Source organism: Paroedura picta, chromosome 14 (genome assembly GCF_049243985.1).
Source record: "Paroedura picta isolate Pp20150507F chromosome 14, Ppicta_v3.0, whole genome shotgun sequence".
Classification (NCBI taxonomy): domain Eukaryota; kingdom Metazoa; phylum Chordata; class Lepidosauria; order Squamata; family Gekkonidae; genus Paroedura; species Paroedura picta.
The window spans coordinates 22985552-23004910 of NC_135382.1; the positions used below are offsets into that span (position 1 = coordinate 22985552).

Sequence of the window (19359 nt, forward strand, 5' to 3'; positions counted from 1 at the left end):
TTCCAATGGAAGAGCCAGTTTTGTTGAAGTTCCAGGGTGGTTCTTAGAACGTCCTCCTCTGCAGAGTGTTAATCTCTGCGTGGAGCTCGGCAGGTGGATAGTGATGCAAGACGATTGTCAGGCATAGCCCTCGAGCTGAACGACACGCACTGCCGGAGTCAGGTTTCCTGTGCCTGTCTGGACCAGTGTGTTAAGAGCCAAAGATACAAAATGGGGTGCACAGCGTACAATTGCCGAACAAAAGAGGGAAAACCACCACTTAGCTTTAAAACAGGGGTAGTCAAACTGCGGACCTCCAGATGTCCATGGACTACAATTCCCAGGAGCCCCCTGCCAGCATTCGCTGGCAGGGGGCTTCTGGGAATTGTAGTCCATGGACATCTGGAGGGCCGCAGTTTGACTACCCCTGCTTTAAAAGAACAAACGTAACATTCCAACTCTACAAGAGTGTTGTATAGCTGCAGGAATGCCACTGGAAACCCCAAATCCAAATGAGGAACTGGTAAAGCTTGTGTTTCGCTGGCAACTGTTTCCTCAGGGGACCCTAGCCGAAAAAAGGTTTTGCCTCACAAGTGCCCGGAAGCCTCTAGATAAAATGCATGTCCTAAAAGTAATCTTCATGGTTCTTTTTACAGAGTAACATCTCCTAAAACATGTAAAGGACTGCCAGGGTCAGGTTTTTCCTGGGCCTGTTTGGAACGGTGTGTAGATAGATGATGCTGTTCCAGACTGATTCTGCATTTTGGTTATTCAGAAGAAGAAGAAGAAGAGTTGGTTCTTATATGCCGCTTTTCTCTACCCGAAGGAGGCTCACAGTGGCTTACAGTCGCCTTCCCTCTCCTCTCCCCACAACAGACACCCTGTGAGGTGGGTGAGGCTGAGAGAGCCCTGATATCACTGCTCATTCAGTGCTGCGGTGAGCCCAAGGTCACCCAGCTGGCTGCACGTGGGGGAGCGCAGAATCAAACCCGGCATGCCAGATTAGAAGTCCGCACTCCTAACCACTCCACCAACAGGCTTCATTTTAATCCCTGCCTTTCTCCTCAGCAGGGAATCAAAGTGGCTTGTAGCTTTCTCCCCCATTTTCTCCTCTGGGAGGTAGTTTAGGCAGGGAGAGTGTGACGGGCCTAGGATTACCTGGGAGGGTTCCACAGTAGCGTGTAGTTTCAAACCTGTCTCTCCCAGTTCCTAATCGGAGAATCTAAGCACAGCTCAACGCTGGTTTTCGCAAGGTGCAAGGAAAGGACTGTGCTACACGGCAGGCATCCTCAACAGGGGCATCTTTAGACCACTTGATGGGGGAGTGTTACTGAGCAACAAAGCCATAATTTTTCAGTTTAAAGGTTAATCAGCTTTACTTGAGTGTACCCCAAAGCTGGAAGGACTCTGGAACTGAACCCGGCATGCTGAGATCACCCAGAAGTGATGCCAGCATGTTGGAGTCACCAGGGTGCTCACCTTGGGCGCTGTTATCCGTAGGTAATCCTCTGGTCCCCAACCTTATGACGCCTGCGGGCACATTTTGAATTCTGACACAGGGTGATGGGTGCAACTACAAATGGCCACCTGGGATGCCCAAGTGCAGGAGGTCAGAGGGGTAAATTTTAAAAATTGGGAAAGAAGAGAGAAAGAGAGAGGGAAACCAGCAGTGTAGTAAAATCAACAGTGTAGTAGCAGCTGTTGCTGAAATATTATAACCTTTATAGAAAGACATAGATGAGGGCCGTGGCATCCCAAGGCACCCTGTTGGGGATCTCCGTTATGCGGGTTCTTCTGTGTGTTTCATTTTATTCTGCTGGGCGTCTGTATGGTGAGACCCAATGGATGCTTCTTCCACCCCAACCCAACTTTAACAGTTGGGTAAAGCGGTGCTCTTCCCTGACTCCTGGGACGGAACGCAGAGTTCTTGCCCTGAACGTAGCTAGTCTCTGCAAGGAGTGTTTTTATCTGGCAGCTCTTTCTATGGATTGAGGAAGCTTCTCTCTGATTCATGAATAATATTAATAAATATTCTATTACTAAGTGAATGGCTCCAGTGTTGTAAGGTGAGGTGAGTTCCTATTGAGATAAGGGCAGGGTATGAATAAGAGAAGGAAGTCATTATCCGCTAGGCGTAAAACGGTTTACAGCTAGATAGGATCTTGGGTCTTCTAGGCAGATGTTGGGGCTCCTTCTTGGAACTGAGAAGGCTTTTTGCTGGTCAGTCTCCCTCCCTCTCTTGCAGGGGTCCCCCAACATGCTGCTTGCCAGTACTATTCCTGGTGCCCACTAAGGATTTCTGGAAAGTGAACAAGAGAAAGTGGGGTTTAGAGCTACGGATGACTTCACTCATTTTGTGGTTCGCTCGACGTCTTGCGGCCACCATTTTGCCATTCGCCCCATCTTCTACAGTAGCCATTTTAAGACTGTGCCCACCACCCTATGCCAGAATTCCAAATTTATTTAGGTTATTTATGGTCTGCCATTCTCACGGGGACCTAAGGTGGATTGCAGAGTGAGGCAGTGCGGTCAACTAAGTGTGACATTCAGTAAACAGTAGGCTGGCGTTGCAGAAGGCTGGAACCAACCAGGAATCTAGAACTGAAGTCTAGCCTAAGTATTAACACAGCACATGAAGTGAGGCACAAAATTACATGATAGGAACTTACTTACAGTAAGCTATGCACAGCTGTATAGGCCACAGTCTCTAATTGTTTATCCAAGGAAGTCTGTAAGTCATTTTGTATACAAGAAGAAGAGCTGGTTTTTATACCCTGCGTTTCACTGTCCGAAGGAGTCTCAAAGCAGTTTCCAATCGCCTTCCTTTCCTTTCCCCACAACGGACACCTGGTGAGATAGGTGAGGCTGAGAAAGCTCTGAGAGAAACTACTCTGTGAGAACAGTTCGAATAGGACTGTGACTAGCCCAAGGTCACCTAGCTGGCTGCATGTTGAGGAGCGGAGAATCACACCATCTGGGCTCCTGATATATACCTCCACCTGAAAAACCAGAACCCTCTTATTGATTTGATTGCCTATACAGTGCGTGATTGACTGTTTTAAGATTATTTAAAACTGTTTATAATTTATTTATTGTACATGTTGTTATGGCTACGTTGGAAGCCACCCCGAGCCAGCAATGTTGGGTGGTGGGGGTGGATATCAACCAATCCATCAAATAAATAAATAAACCCAGCAAGCCAGATCAGAAGCCAGATTAGAAATGACTCTGGGGAGATGCTACTGAAAACCTTCTGTGTTACAGGCACAAGAATAGCCGATGGGCAATGTACTTTCTCCAAGCGTGACCATGGATGTTCAAGTCAGGGAAATGGCATTGGGCTGGATGCTTAACCTCCCTTCCCTATGCACCCCTTTCCCATTCAGAATCAGCCCCAACATGCCAGAGGGTCTTCCTTTCCTCAGGAAACTCTCACTGAGCTTCCATTTGAAAGGACCCAGCAACCATGTACGGTGGGTGGACTCCATAGCATTATACTCCCTCCCCACCCTAAATCCCACCCACTCCCGCCCCCGCCCCTCCAGGTATCAGGGAAAGAACATTATAACATAGTGAAGAATCTAACAGGCCCATGGTTGGTCAGATCTGTCTCATGGGTTCAAGGGAGGGAGGTAGCAATAATTCCCCCCTGGTTCTTTGCCATTAGCATTGTGGCAGTGTGGCTGCAACTATTACAGGCAAACTCTTCAATATAGCCGGTGACCCGTCGAGCTACTCCTTATAACAATGTGGTTACCCTGACTTGTTTACGGCAAAAGCTAGGCATAGGGTGTTGTCAGCATCTCAAAAAGATCTACTCCAGTACAAACAGAAATCTTTTTTAAAGAGCATGACTTGTTCTTTTTGAGTTCCCGATTCATGCCGATAGGATGAAAAGCATAATTAACAGACACTGGCATTTAGTGATGGGCATAACGAGTTGTGAGATGAAACCTGTGATAGCTTGGCATCGGGGCCAGAACATTAAGGAACTTCTGACACAAAGGGTAGGCAAGAGGAGGAATGCTTGAGGTCACTCCCCAAGGAGATTTTCCATGTGGCACTTGCTGAGTGTGCAAATTGATGTTAAATGCGAATACACACGAATGCTTTAACAATGATTGCAAAGTTCAGATTAACCCGCCAATGGGCGGTTGTTATCATGCTCCGGAAAAGCCCCTTTCCCTTTAAGCACAGGTTTAAAAAAAAAAAACACACGTTGCAACAAATATGCCTTGATTCTTCCTAACGTAGAGACCCCGAGACATCGTTACCACGCTCCCCTGAGTGACCCCCCCCTGCACGGGCGCAATTTTCGGCCGAAAATAAAAGGAACTTGCAAACAGGGGGCTGTGCTGTGTTTGGGGACTTAGGGGAGCTTTAAAGCACTTCTGTGGAGGGACTGTAGCCGGAGAAGCCTCGCTGGGTGAGTGAAGCCTTGCTGGTTCATTGCTTTCCCCGCTCACTCCGAGGGAAAAAAATGGCTTCGCCGGAAGTTCGGAGGAGAGAGCCACGGGGAGGGACTTTGTTGCAGCCGCTACACTGAGAACGCACAGGTCTTTTTCGCAAGTGTTGCAGGTTGTTGGCAGGAGTGTAGCGATTTTCTGAGGGTGAATCCACTTTTCTGGATTCACCGGAAATCGCTACAACGAAGCGATTTTAGCACTAGTGTTGCAGGACTGTTGCAGATTGTGTGCGACGTCATGCGGAACGGCAAATTAGTAGCGTTTACCATTTGTAAGCCTTCTGCTACTTTGAACTTGTGCGGAATGGCTCTGACTCTTCCTCATTTCCTTTTGTCACCCAGAATGGTGTCAGGATACGCCCCTCTGCCAGCTCTCTGGTGACTACGCCGAAAGAGAAGATGGATCCACGGTGTCAGTCGGTTGATATCGATAAGGTAAGGAGGAGGGCAGAAAGTTAATGTAGAACTGACTACAATGTGGATTAAAAGGCAAGCAAATGCTGGCAGGGGTTCATGGGAATTGTAGTCCATGGACATCTGGAGGGCCGCAGTTTGACTACCCCTGCTCCAGGGAATTTTATAAGTGGCTGAAATGTGGTGTAGTTTCCTGTTGAGCTGTGTCTCGTTGCTGAACACTCCTCCTACCTGCAGTGTCAGATGTCACCAGAAAAAAAAAATCATAATGTTTGTGTCAGGTGAATTTCCATAGTGGGACAAGTCAATAAATGGGATGGCCCTACAGAACACGCCCTTCCCCCTCCCCTCCTGGAGTTTGCTCCCACAGCAAAGAGGAAGGAAGTACTGTGTCAACAACCTCAGTGGTCGGATAGGTTTCTGGGGGAAGCAGCTGGTTCCTCAGCTCACCTGGGAAAACGTGGAGGAAGCTGCTTCCCAGCACTCCTGGCTAATGTTCACCAGAGTATGGTGATGCACGGGCTGTTGTGCTTCCTGTTTTGTGCAATGCATGCAATGAAGACTTAATTGTTTTGTCTGCAGAAGTTTGCTCACTACTCTTGCTGCATATGGACATTAAAAAAAATGTTTTTACTCTGCTTTTCTTCCCACTGGAAACACAAAAATAGCATTTAGACCAGGGGTAGTCAACCTGTGGTCCTCCAGATGTTCATGGACTACAATTCCCATGAGCCCCCTCCCAGCATATGCTGGCAGGGGGCTCGTGGGAATTGTAGTCCATGAACATCTGGAGGACCACAGATTGACTACCCCTGATTTAGACAACCACCACCAACCTGTATGCAGTCAAGTCAAATCAGACTTTATTGCACTAGGCCATAGGCCATTGCAAGATCAGATAACCATGAAATTGTTCCAAACAAACACAGATGATCACTTAACCAGAATAAAAAGCCCACTTAAGCCGTACCTTCTGCTCAGTAGCCCACAGCCTTTGCCCCAAGGCCAGCTCAGATCTTTCTTGCAAAGGTGGCAACCCGTTGTGTCACAAATGGGTCTGTCTCAGAAAGCAAATGCCTTAATTTATTATGAGCTGAAGAAAATGCCCCTGGAATAATTTTATTTAGAAATTTCTTCCTTGGATATGTATGCAGTCCAACTCCAGTTCCTGGCCTGTTGCTAGCCACAGCCCAAGAGAAATTTCGTTCTTACCTTCCACCTTGTGCCTGGCCTTCAATGCCTGTAGGAGGAAAGGAATGAGAACCTCGGGGCGAATCTTGTTCAGATGGCAAACACGTTTCCAAAATTCCTCCCAACTTGGAATTTACTTGGGGTGCTTGTTCTCCTGCAACTAGGGTCATGATAGGACACCTTCAGGCAGCTGGAAAGGAACAAAATTCATCTGGGGGCCAGGCTGCAGATCAGTAGAGCATCGGCGTGGCATGACCAAGGGGGCCATGGCTTAATCCATGGCTTCTCCGGTTCAGTGGACCAGGGTGGAGGTGAGGTGAGAGACCTCTGTTCCAGACTCTGGAGAGCCACTGCCAGCCAGAGGAGAAAACATTGGCGTCAGTGGACCAATGGGTGGACTCAGCGTAAGAGTGCTGAAATCAGGGGTTGTCATTTCAGTTAGCAGTTAAAAAGATTAGCCACCTGGTGACATGGAAGATCTCTGAAACTCTGGAGACCTGCAGCCAGTCGGAATAGAGAAGGCCAGCCTTGCTAAGCCCAAAACTGAGACAGAGTCTAAGGCAGCTTCATTGGATCAAAGGGGCTGTGGCTCAGGGGTAGAGCATCTGCTTGGCATGCAGAAGGTTCAATCCCCAGCATCTGCAGCTAACACGATTAAGTTCTGGGAAAGCCTTCTGCTTGATAACTTCTTAGACCCTTCGACAGAACAAGAGTCAGGTTTGCACAACGGCAACTCCAGGTGCTCAGCCTAGTTACCCACTGTTGATCCTTCTGCCCCCAAAGGAGCCCCAGCATTACATCAACACTACACCAGGCACCTGACAAAGTGGTCTCTGGTTCCTGAGCGCTAAAGCCATAAGGAACCAGGGAGCCTTTTGTGTGTCATAAGGCTGGCTGCTGGGTTGGCTTGGCAGCAGCAATGGATGGCGGCTACCTGTCTGGGATTAGGCAAGGATAGAGCTAAGTCCTCACAAAAGTTACCCACAAAGTAGATGGCTCCAGGGAACTCAGTGCAGACAGAGGTGGGTCTGCCCTACGGCTTGGGCAAGGCTTGACACGGTCACGTTCTTGAATGAAGTTCAAGGCTGGGCTAACTGGCGACGTCCGGACCCTCCACCCAGAACTGGGTGCCTGAAAAGGACCTGGGAATGTTCATCCGGGAGAAGAGGAGGTTATGAGGAGGGGGCATGGTGGCTCTCTTTAAGTATCTGAATGATTGTCCCTTGGAGGAGGGCAGAGAGCAGTTCCTGTTGGCAGCACAGGATCGGACCCGCAGTAATGGGCTTAAACTAGGTATAGAAGAGCACTGACTATGGAATCAGCTGCCAAAGGAGGTGGGGAGCTCCCCCTCTCTGGTGGTCTTTAAGAAGCGGCTGGGCAGATACTTATCATGAATGCTTTAGGTTGATCCTGCATTGAGCCGGGAGGTAGGACTAGATGACCTGCACGGCCCCTTCCCGCTCTGTAGCGCCGTCTTCCCACAACACCCAAGCATCGCTTGGCCACACGCTTTCACTCTCCCACCGTGCCACTCGAGAGAGCGAGCAAATGCCTCTTCCCGTTGTCTTTTCCACCTCCCGTTTAATAAGGGCGGGCTGAACGGCTGGAGGCCTCTCTGCTCCAGTATCTGTCCCTGAGGTGAAGGAGAGACCCAGGATAAACCAATTGCCACCTCTCCGGATTGAGAGTGAAATTAGACAACATCCTGTTGTGTCACCTGCCATGGTTCTTACAATCTGTTTCCCAAGCCGAAAAATCTCCTGTCCCGACATCTTCCCTCACGGTCTCCTTCAGGGGAGTTTGCTGACGGGAAGGTGAAGAAACCTCTGAAATTGCCCAGTGATTCCTCACATTCCTTTTGGGAGGGTTTGACAGAGAGAGCGACTTAGTCTTTGTAGCATGTGATTTAAAGTGAAGGCGGCAAGTGCCAGAGCAAACCCTAGCGCAGAGGTAGTCAAACTGCGGCCCTCCAGATGTCCATGGACTACAATTCCCATGAGCCCCTGCCAGCTGGGAACTGTAGCCCATGGGCATCTGGAGAACCACACCCCTGCGCTAGTGTGATTTCGCCCTGGCATGGGGTAAACAAATATTGGGTACCATGGCCCTTATTGCTATCTCCCCTCTCTCCCCGAAGGCAGCTTGCATTAGAAAACATTAAACTGTTAAATTTGAAGTACCACAAGTACATACCGATGGCAGCCTACTTCCGAGCTCACCTTTGGCATTTAGTAGCATTGGGGATAACAGGTACTGATCAACCACCCTAGGCTTACTATTCCCCACGGGAAGATCGGCAGGCAGAAAGCTCTCGTAGCTGGAGGGTGGAGAACTGGAAAACGGCACCATGTTGGCAAAAGCAGGGCTAGAGCCAGCTGGATCCTGCCATGACCTCTGATTCCCTGTTCTCTCTTTCCTCCAGGACCTTGTGGACTGGCGCAAGCCCTTGCTGTGGCAGGTGGGCTACTTAGGGGAGAAGTACGATGAGTGGGTGCATCAACCTGTGGACCGTCCCATCCGCTTGTTCCACTCTGATATCATAGAGTCCCTCTCCAAAACCGCATGGTGAGGTGCTAAGTGTCTCTCTGCATTGGGGGGGGGGGGGTGGCGTTCCATCTGAGATGCTGGTAAGTTGGAAGGTGATGTTGCAGTGTGAGTTTGCTGTTCAGGCTTCCCAAGGCTCTCCTCCTTTCTCCCAGGCTCTCTTCCTCCCAAGACGCTCTTGCAGGATCTGCAGAGCCATGGATTTACAAAGGAGCAGAGGGGTCCCTGTAGCCCAAAGCCCCAGGCCTGAACAAAGAATGTGCCATTTGACAGCCCTGTCTGCTAATAATTAGCAGAGAGCAGGCACACTGCCCTGCAAACGGCGGGGTCTCATGACTGGTTCACATTAGCAAGTCAAACTACAATTGCCAAGGGAATTGCCACAGTTGTGTGTTTGTGTATGCAGAGGAAACTTCATTCCTAATGGCAAAGGCGGAGATGTGGGACCCTGAGCATGAACTCCACCAGACCCAGGGAATCTTTTTGAGGAGCAGGCACCCTTGGAGCATCCTGGGTGCCAGTGTCAACCTCTGGCACCAGTTTCCTGGAGAAGTGGGGGGTGGGCAAGCCCAGTGCTCCAGATTAGAGGTGCAACTCTTCACCACCGAACCATGCTGACGATCCATGTTCCCCTCGTCCAGCCGGAAAGAAGGGTGACAAGCCATTTGGTGATCATTTCTGGGCTTGGGGTATGGTTAAGCGTCTCTGATGTGCAGAGGATATGAGATGCAGCTCATGGTGCGTTCATGGAGTGGCACTTCCTGGCTTCCAGAAACCGGAAGAGGTCTCCCGTCAAGAAGAAGAAGAGGAAGAAGAGTTGGTTCTTATATGACGCTTTTCTCTACCAGAAGGAGTCTCAAAGTGGTTTACAATCTCCTTCCCTTCCTCTCCCCGCAACAGGCACCCTGTGAGGGAGGTGGGGTTGAGAGGGCCCTGAGATTACTGCTTGGTCAGAACAGTTATCAGGGCTGTGGTGAGCTCAAGGTCACCCAGCTGGCTGCATGTGGGGGAGTTCAGAATCGAACTTGGCATGCCAGATTAGAAGTCCGCACTCCTAACCACTACACCAACCTGGCTCTCCTAACCACTACACCAGCCTTGACCGCATGAGTGTTTCTAGTGGGCTCTGGGAACAGCGAGAGTTCAGGAATGCCGGTGAAATAGCATGTTTTCTTGGGGGGAGGAGCTCCAATGCCCTTTGGTGACTCAGCAGAGGACCAGTGCGATGCTGCACCTCTTCGGCCATGTGCCTTTCTAGCACTGGCTTTCTTGGATCTTCAGAGAAAGAAAAAACCTATCCCAAGGCTACTATAGATGTTACTAAAATTATTACAAAATAAATGAAGTAAAGGGTTCTTCGTTCTTGTTTGTTTGTTCTCACACAGGATCCAACCAGAACAGTTTCTAGAGAGCCAGCTTGGTGTAGTGGTTAGGAGTGCGGACTTCTAATCTGGCATGCCGAGTTCAATTCTGCGCTCCCCCACATGCAACCAGCTGGGTGACCTTGGGCTCACCATGGCACTGAAAAAATTGTTCTGACCGGGCAGTGATATCAGGGCTCTCTCAGCCTCACCCACCCCACAGGGTGTCTGTTGTGGGGAGAGGACAGGGAAGGCGACTGTAAGCCACTTTGAGCCTCCTTTGGGTAGGGAAAAGCGGCATATAAGAACCAACTCTTCTTCTTCTAGATATGTCCCATTTTCAAAGGGAAATTTTCCTCAGTGGTGGTAATACCAACTAGTATCCCCATATTGAAGAGCCAAAGGCCAATATATATGCTATATTATTCAATAGAGCTTGAATTTCACAATTTGGACATTCACGATATTTACATTCAAAGGACAACCAATGAGGAAAATTTCGTAATGATTTTAGTAACATCTATAGTAGCCTTGGGATAGGTTTTCTTCTCTCTTATTGTATTCACTACAAACCGCCCCACTTCTCTATATTTCATTGATCTTCAGCTAGAGGGAAGGGATCATCTGCTTTCCCAGTCCCTAGAGCAGGGGTAGTCAACCTGCGGTCCTCCAGATGTCCATGGACTACAATTCCCATGAGCCCCTGCCAGCGTTTGCTGGTAAAGGCTCATGGGAATTGTAGTCTATGGACATCTGGAGGACCGCAGGCTGACTACCCCTGCCCTAGAGGACTGCCAGGGCCCCAAGACACTTCCTCGCCAGGAAGAAACATCACACACCTGAAAGAGGTTTTCCTTTCTTCCAGGTACACGGTCATAGCTGTCTGGATTCCAGTGGTAATCTACCTGAGCTGTTATTGCTACACTTCTCTTGCCAACAATGAAGTCCGGCTTTTTACTTCAATCACGACAAGTAAGGCGGGGAGGGGAGGGGAGGGGAGGGGAGGGGAGGGGAGGGGAGGGGAGGAGAGGGGAGGAGAGGGGAGGGTGGAGAACAGGTTTCCAGACAGGCGTGCATCTTATGCTGGGGGAGGGGGGAGTACTCTGCTGAAGGAGCAACGTTGCTTCCCTCCCCTGCCCTTTGTACTGTTGGCATGCCCTGAGAAGAGGAAGTAGAGCTTCATTGCCGTTAGGGTTGCCAACCTCCTGTTAGCACCTGGAGATCCCTTGCTATTACAGTGGGGTTCCAGACAATAGAGACCAATTCCTTTAGAGAAAAGGGCTGCTTTGGGGGATGGGCTTTGTGGCATCACACCCTGCTGAGACCCCTCCCCTCCCCAAAACCCTCCTCCTCCTAGCTCCATCCCCAAAATTCCAGGGGTTTCCCAACTGGCAACTCATGTCTCAGGCCATAAGGGACTGGGGAGTTGTGTCAAAGGTCATTCCAGTGCTCCTTTCAAAGCAGGGGGGAGGATCCCCTGTTTCTGATGGGAACAAGCTGGCGTGAAGGAGAGGGAGGGGAGCTTAGTTCTTTCCTGAGCTGTCCCTTCCCTATCACTTCTTCAAGTGGCCTCTTCCTCCCCCCCCTCCCCAAAAAAAATTCAGAGTGTGTCTGCATGGACATGTGTTCCAGGAACCGTGAAAGAAACTGCTCAAGGGGTAGAGAGGAAATCATTTGAAAGGGCCCTCTTGATGTATCCTTGCCACCACCAGCTGCCTGCCTGGACCCTTCTGGGTGACCTTGGGCAAGTCACAGTTCTCTCAGAGCTCTCTGCCTGCTGTGGGGAGAGGAAGAGAAGGAGATTGTAAACCACTTTGAAACTCCTTAGGGCAGTAAAAAGCATGCTATAAAAAAACAACTCTTCTTTCTTCTGCTGAAAAGTGGGGTACAAAGAAATCAGTTCCTCCACCACCTCCCCCCTCCTTCTAAAATGGGCTTTGGGATAACGTGACCCACCTCTTTGCACCCTCAGCTGCATTCCCCCCCCCAGTGCTGCCCTGGGGTAACTGGAGGTACCCGGGGAGCCCACCCAGCTCAGCTTTGCTGACTGGACAGTCAGGTGGCTGCCATCAAAGAATACCTGTTGGACGCTCACGCTGGAGCACAGGTAGCCGTGATGTGGAAGCTGCTTCTAAGCATGCACAAGGTGCCTCTCCCCGCCCCCCTTGCGGGGTACAGCCAACACCCTGAAAGATCTGTAGTTCTTTTTAGGGAATGCAAACACACTTTGTCACTGAGGGTGGACAGTTCTGAGGCTGAGAGCACAGAAAGCTGCTATTGTTTCCCAACAGCCACCCCCTTTCTCTCCCACTCCCATAGCCCGAGTACTGCGCACAGAGAAAGGCTTGTGCAGAGCCCAGGGCCTGAATCTCCCCAGTCAGCCCTTGGCTAGCAGCACCTGCAGTCCGAGGCCTGCTCTGTCCCTTGTTCTCTGGTGGACTGTTTTCCCCTTCCCTGGGGGTGCCATTCAGTGCCAGCCTCAGCTATTTTTCTGGGGGCAGGGAAGGCGCCTGTTCTCGTCCCCTCCTCCCCCAACTGGCCTTGGGGACAAAAGCCCTTAACTGGCTTCCTCTTCGACTTGAGGATGTATCTAGGGCAATGCACCCTAAATGCACATCAGAGACCTAGTGAGGTAGGTGGGGCTGAGAGAGCCCTGATATTACTGTTCTGGGAGAACAGCTCTAACAAGGCTGTGACTAGTTCAGAGTCACCCAGCCCAAATGGGCCATTGCTAGAGTTGCTGGCTTCCAGGCGGCCCCGGGAGAGCTCCTGCCATTACAGCATCTCCTGACAACTAGATCAGTTGCCCTGGAGAAACTAGATGTTTCAGAGAGTGGAGTGGACTTCATGGCATGATCCTCTGCTGATCCGCTGCCCTTCTCCACCCCACAAATCTCCAGATCTTTCTCAAGCCAGAGCAAGTGCAGTTCCACCTTGTGACCCTGCATTTCTGCCTTGAAGGCATAGGCCTGGTGGGAGCTGCTCCTGCAGGTGTGAATTGTATTTATTTGTTCTAATTTGCCGTACCTCGGTGTGGCTTTCCTCACTGAGACTGAAGGTGGATTACGCAATACACATGATGTAATTAAATACCCGTTGTATCTCATAAACCATACGCGGCTACAAAGGTTAGAAGCAACGCAAAATGGCAAACAGCACAGAGAATTATGCTGGTGGGGATAGCCGTTCAGCTGCATTCGACTCTTGCCAGTCCGACAGCCCCGGCTGGCTCCGCCCCTTTCGATCTGGCCCCGATCCTTTTAGTTGTAGCACAGAGAGCTGGGCTGCAAAATTAGAACACAATGCAGCGAGAGCAGCATAAATGATAGCATAAGCTAGTGACACGTGCTTTGGATAGGGGTGTAGGCTGCTGTCCTGATCCTCATAATAAAAATACCTTCCTGGTCATTCTGCCCTCCTTTGCCTCTTTTCCCTTTCTACATTTGTGGCATAGTCTGGAAGCCCTCCCGTAGAGTCTTCCATGGGCAGAGGTCTCGCCCATCTTCTACTGCCTGGTCCTTTTAACTGGAGGTGCAGGGATTGCAGATTCTCTGTCCCTAAACCCCCAGCCACTGAGCTGGATGACATGATTCTTCCTTATATTTCTAAGCAGCAGGCCTTGGAACCAATCATCAGTTGAGTCCTGTTAGCGACAGAGCTGGGGCTGGGGGCTGGCTGCTAGACCTTTCCGGTATCTTGCAGTTGGGCCCTTCTCGGGCCTCAGGGCTGACCACCCGTTCTCTCCCTCCCCCGACCCCCTGCACAGAGTATTCTATCCGCATTTACAAGTACTACTTCCCTGTGATCTTCGTGGCGGGGATGTTTACGTGGTCCTTCTTGGAATACTCCATCCACCGTTTCCTCTTCCACATGACGCCGCCCTCCAGCAGCTATTACCTCATCACCCTGCACTTCATGCTTCATGGGCAACATCACAAGGTAAGCGAGAACCAACTACCCTCCGCCTTGCAGGGAATCCCTTGGTAGCACGCTAAGAAGCACAATGCCATGCGGGTGAGTGCAAGATCAAGCAGGCAGCAGCAGGCAGGCAAGGGAGAGGATGGAGGAGGATCTCTGACCTGTGCCCTCCTCACTGTCTGTACTGCCCCCTCTACAGTCCTTGGTATTTGGTGCCAAGAGAGATTTTTCACTCCAGTCCACAGTTCCCATCTTCTCTGCATGGTAGGAAAGGCCTAAGAAACTCTGGCTAAGGCAGCTTCACAGATACATGTACCCAACCTGGGCCTCATCTGCACACAATAGATAATGCACTTTCAATGCACTTTCGAAGTAGATTTTCCTGTTCTGCACAGGAAAATCCAGCTGCCAAAGCACATTGAAAGTGCATGATCCTGTGGGTGCAGACTAGGATAGCCCAGGCCAGCTCTCTCCCATCAGATTTCGGAAGCTAAGCAGGGTTGGCCTTGGTTGGCACTTGGAAGGGTGACCTTCAAAGAATACCAGGGCCGTGACGTGGGAGCAGGCAATAACAAACTACCTCCAACGTCTCTTGCCTGACAGCTGGAAAAATCTTAGGATCTCCCAGCTTCATTACACACAACATATGAAAACAAATAATGCAATTGTTTAATTCTATTTCTATACTGCTTTCCCAGCAAGTCAGCTTGGGGCATTGTACAACTTTAAAACAAACAGTGCCAGTTTAAAAAATAATAACATTTGATACCATTAAGACCATAGTGGTTAGGAGCGCGGTGTAGTGGTTAGGAGTGTGGACTTCTAATCTGGTGAGATGGGTTTGATTCCCCACTCCTTCTCCACATGCAGCCAGCTGGGTGGCCTTGGGTTTGCCAAAGATGTTCAGACCGAGCAGCAATATCAGGGCTCTCTCAGCCTCACCTCCCTCACAGGGTGCCTGTTGTGGGGAGAGGAAAGGCAACCCTCTTGGAGCTGCTGCTGCTGCTGCTTCTTCTTCTTTCTTCTTTCTTCTTCTTCTTAGCAACCACAGTTTTAATTTATTTCTAGCATAATCCCTTTCCATGTGTCTCTTTCCAGATTAAGAGGTTATCATAGGATATGTCTTTTTTATAGGGAGTGGGCATTGCATGTTGAGAGCTGGCCTTGAAAACATTGTGACCAAGTTCTTGACAGACTGAATTCTAAGGAACCGAGTCACTTTGTATAGTTGACACATATGACTTGTTTAATTCTTAAGTGATCCTTTCCTGATTTCTCAATTGGATTTATGCATGTTGCAGCTTGCTGTGTGTTTCTATTGAAGGACCAGCTTGAAGTAGCTGACAAGCCGTCGTGCTTTAAGGACTATAGTATGAGTGAATAAAGTGCCTGAGAAGCCGTGCTTGGGTGGAATCCTGTCCTTGGCTTCTCATTGTGGGCCCTCTGGATTCCACTCAGGCGAAAGAGGGAAGCAGATCCTTCTTCCGAACCCTCTAAACCTCGCCAACAAAAGTGGGACTTCACACATTTTATTCATTTAGGCATTGCAATCAGGGCACTTAGGAAGCTGCCTTCTACAGCCTGTTTCTGATTTTGCAACTTCTCTGTGCTCAGAGAGACTTGCGGCATACCCAGCTGCCTCGGGGTATCTGGAACACTGGCATTTTGTATTGTGCATCTTACAAAGAGTGCGTGTGTGCGTGTGTGTGTGTTGGGTGTTGCTTTGTTTTGTTTGGGTTGAGCAAACCAGTTGTTCTGTCTCTTGTCAGGGGAAAAGGTTGGGGGAGGAAATGTAACTCATGAGAATAAAGCAGGACTGGTTTTGTTGGAATGTGTGCAAATTAGCATTTGAACGTCTGTCATGCAGACCAGCTTGTTTCCTCTTGTGAGAAACATGCAGTGCTCTGGAAAGTGGAGGATCTGTGGTTTGCGATGACTTCGGGCATTGTCCAATGGCGCAAGATGCACATTCCGCAGCTCTGTATTTATTCACTGACTTCATTTATACCTCCCCTTTCTCCTGGGTGGGGACCCGACACAGCTGACCCCGTTCTCCTCTCCACCATTATATCCTATGAAGTCAGTTAGGCTGAGGCTATATGCCTGGCACAAGGTCATCCAGCAACCTTTCATGGTAGAGTGGGGATTTGAACCCAGGCTCCAGATCCAACCCTTCCCTCTTCCTGCAAAGCTGGTTAAATGTGGTGGGAGCTTTCAGGCTTCCGTGGGGCCTGCAAGACGGAGATCTTCCACCAGGTCTATGTTTGAGGCCGGCGCGCTAAGGGAGATCTGGACCCGCCTCCTGGACCACTTTCCTGGTGACTGGAGATCTCTCTCCCATGTCCATCCCCCAGGGGTGCTATTTTAAGGGTTAGCTGTTTTTAAGCCACCGCATTACATTATATATTATATGATTATATATTATATGATTATATTATATCTTGGATTATATAGGAGATTTCAGATTGTATATTTTTATGGGAATTTTATCCGGGGGGTTTTACTTGTTGTAACCCGCCATGAGCTTTGTGGGAGTGGCGGGCTAAAAATTGAATAAACTAAACTAATCCACAAGACTGGGTTTGATTCCTTCCTCTGCCACACACAGCCTGCTGGGTGACCTTGGGCAGGGCTCAGTTCCCTCAGAGCTCTCTCGGCAAGGTAGGGAAAATAGGGGAAGGTGATTGTAAGCTGCTTTGACTCCTTAGGGCAGTGAAAAGCAGGATATAAAAACCAACTCTTCTTCTTCTTGTCCCACACTAACCCAGTTAGATTGGGGGTTTTATTGAGTTTATTTTTATTGTGAACTGCCAGGAGCCGGCCTGGCTGAGAGTGGTGGTGAAATCTAATCAATCAATTAAATAACCACTGTGCCATGCTGGATTACAACTGCCTACTATTATTCATTTTCTTTCTTTCTTCTTTATTAATGTTCAGACTTTCAGCTCGCCCTTCTCAGGGCAGGTTGCAAAAAGCAGAGACACAATCAAACATTTAAAATCTCAATATCTAATTACTTAACATTATGAAGTACAATAAAATCCCTAACTCACTCTATAGCATGCTGACCTTGTTTAACTCATGTATCCACATTGTCCCAAATAAAATAAATTGTGAGGAATGTGACTATAAGGTGATGGTAGTGATATGTCATGGGATGTTGAGTTTTCCTCCCTAGTCCTGGGATGAAACAGTTGTCAGCACAGCAATTTTATTTCTCCTATGTTTTTGTGAACTACAACTGAATTCGAGGGTACTGATTGGCTGATTTGGCAAAGAATTATCATATGGCTGCATTTGGATGCGTGACCCAGTTTATTAATTTAACAGAATTAATTTTTGCTTTATATTTCCACTGTCACGATGGTAGTTCATAGTCTGAGGAAGAGTGCTTGCACTCAAAAGCTCACGCCTTGAAGAAATCTTTGTTGGTCTTAAAGGTGCCACTGGACTCTGATTTTGTGCTCCTACAGACCGCTACCCACTTGAATCTATAACTATAATACAACTTGCCCAAGTCTGCCCCCTGTTGGCACATAAAGTCAACTCCTATAGAGTTGACTCCCATAGAGTTGACCTTGTTGTGAGATTTATAGTTTGGCCTTTTGGCGCCGGGTTGTTTGAGGGCATCGGTTTTCAGTCTCAGTGCTTCCTTTCCAGTCTCCATTTGATGCCTCGCGCCTGGTTTTCCCACCTCCAGCGGCAGGTCTGATCATCTACGCCCTCTACGTGTTCATCAATTCCGTCTTTCCCGAAGCATTTGCCACGACCCTCTTTGCCGGAGGCCTTTTTGGCTACGTCCTCTACGACATGACCCACTATTACCTGCATTACGGCTCTCCAGAGAAAGGCACGTACATGTACAAGTTGAAGGCCTACCACGTGAAGCATCATTTTGAACACCAGAAAGCAGGTAAAGGGGGGTAGGCTCTTAACCTTGTATAGCCCTGGGGTGGGGGTAGGGGTGGTACTGCCAGGTTAAAGGTGCTGCACTGCTTTGTGAACCTTTTCGCCCTGCGCAGAGCTTTCCTGCATCAATGCTGCCATACGCTTGCGCCAAACATCCGGCCTCTGGGGTAGGTTTGGCCTGCTGGTGATCGTGGGAAGCTTTGAAGACGTAGAGTTGGTTTTTATACCCTGCTTTTCTCTACCCGAAGGAGTCTCAAAGAGGCTTACAATCGCCATCCCTTCCTCTCCCCACAACAAGCATCCTGTGAGGTGGGTGAGGCTGAGAGAGCTCTAACATTACTGCTCGGTCAGAACAGCTTTATCAGTGCTGTGGGGAGCCCAAGGTCACCCAGCTGGCTGCAGGTGGAAGACAGGGGAATCAAACCTGACAGGGAGATGAGTTTTGTCTCTCCCTCGATGGAGCCATATCTACACAGCTGGCACTGGAGAAAGTGGGGATCCTCCATCAGCTGGAAGTGCTTCTGGATTGTGGAGATGAAGGAGCACACAGGCTGACGAGCGGCTGCAGGCACCCCTTGAGCCACCTCCTGTGAGGAGCTCGGGGCAGACTTGTGGGGGAGGGAGAGTTGGCTGAGGAGGAAGGGATGAGATGGCAGCACCTTGGGTGCACGTCCATCTCTTTCTCTTGTCACTGCCTATCCTGTTGCTCCTACCCAGTAAGGCCCAATCAGCAGCAGCAACAGGGCAACGGTTCCTTTCACTCTTTGTAAGGCTTCAACCCAATTTGGGACAGCTCAGGGCTGAACATGGAGATGCCTCCTCGAGGGATCTTCTCAGAAATCTTCGTACCAAACTTTCCCACTGTGGATCCGTTCAGCAGTAAGGGCTAGGCAGGGATATAATGTTTGGGTTGGCCAAAGCAGAATCCAGATGCCTTGCCTTCCGCAGATTTTGATGTCTTGCCAGCAAGAGGTTTATATTAAGTCTCATTGTGGCAGAGGTGTGAAGATCAGGATCTTCAGGATAAACGCCCAATACCTTCTGGCATTTATTAATTTAAATATAATTCATTTTTAATCTGCCGTTCCTGCCAAGCCTGTAGGCAGAATTATGACTGAAAAGTAGTTTACAGTATGTTACAGACAGAAAACAATGTTGTTGGCGTGAATTCCAAAAAGAGGAGAATTTGCAATTAATCCAGGCATATGGAAAATAAACAGTGCCGGATTAAATAAGTAGACAGTGGCACGAGAACAGAGCAGTAACTAGAATGTTCCCTGGAGCTCAGTTGACATAATTGCAGTATTAGATGGCATTCTTCCTACCTGGAACCCCAGCCTTGGCAACAGCTGAGCCAACAATTTGTCAGGAACAGAAAGCAACTGCTCTGGTTCAGCCTCACTTGAAGAAGAGTTGGTTCTTATATGCCACTTTTCTCTCCCCAAAGAAGGCTCAAAGCAGCTTACAGTCACCTTCCCTTCCTCTTCCCACAACAGACACCCTGTGAGTTGAGTGAGGCTGAGAGAGCCCTGAGATTACTGAGGAAGAAGAAGAGTTGGTTCTTAAATGCCCAGACCG

The 19359-nt window shown here is 49.3% G+C and overlaps 1 protein-coding gene across 1 annotated transcript in view; it reads left to right on the forward strand.

Annotated features, from left to right (window-relative positions):
* FA2H (fatty acid 2-hydroxylase) overlaps nt 1–19359 on the forward strand; it is a 50380-nt gene that overhangs the window by 24756 nt on the left and 6265 nt on the right. The window contains exons 2-6 of the mRNA XM_077309841.1: nt 4787–4879; nt 8472–8614; nt 10820–10926; nt 13721–13893; nt 17533–17785. Of these exons, the coding sequence (XP_077165956.1) occupies nt 4787–4879; nt 8472–8614; nt 10820–10926; nt 13721–13893; nt 17533–17785 (769 nt within the window). The remainder of the gene's footprint in view (nt 1–4786; nt 4880–8471; nt 8615–10819; nt 10927–13720; nt 13894–17532; nt 17786–19359) is intronic.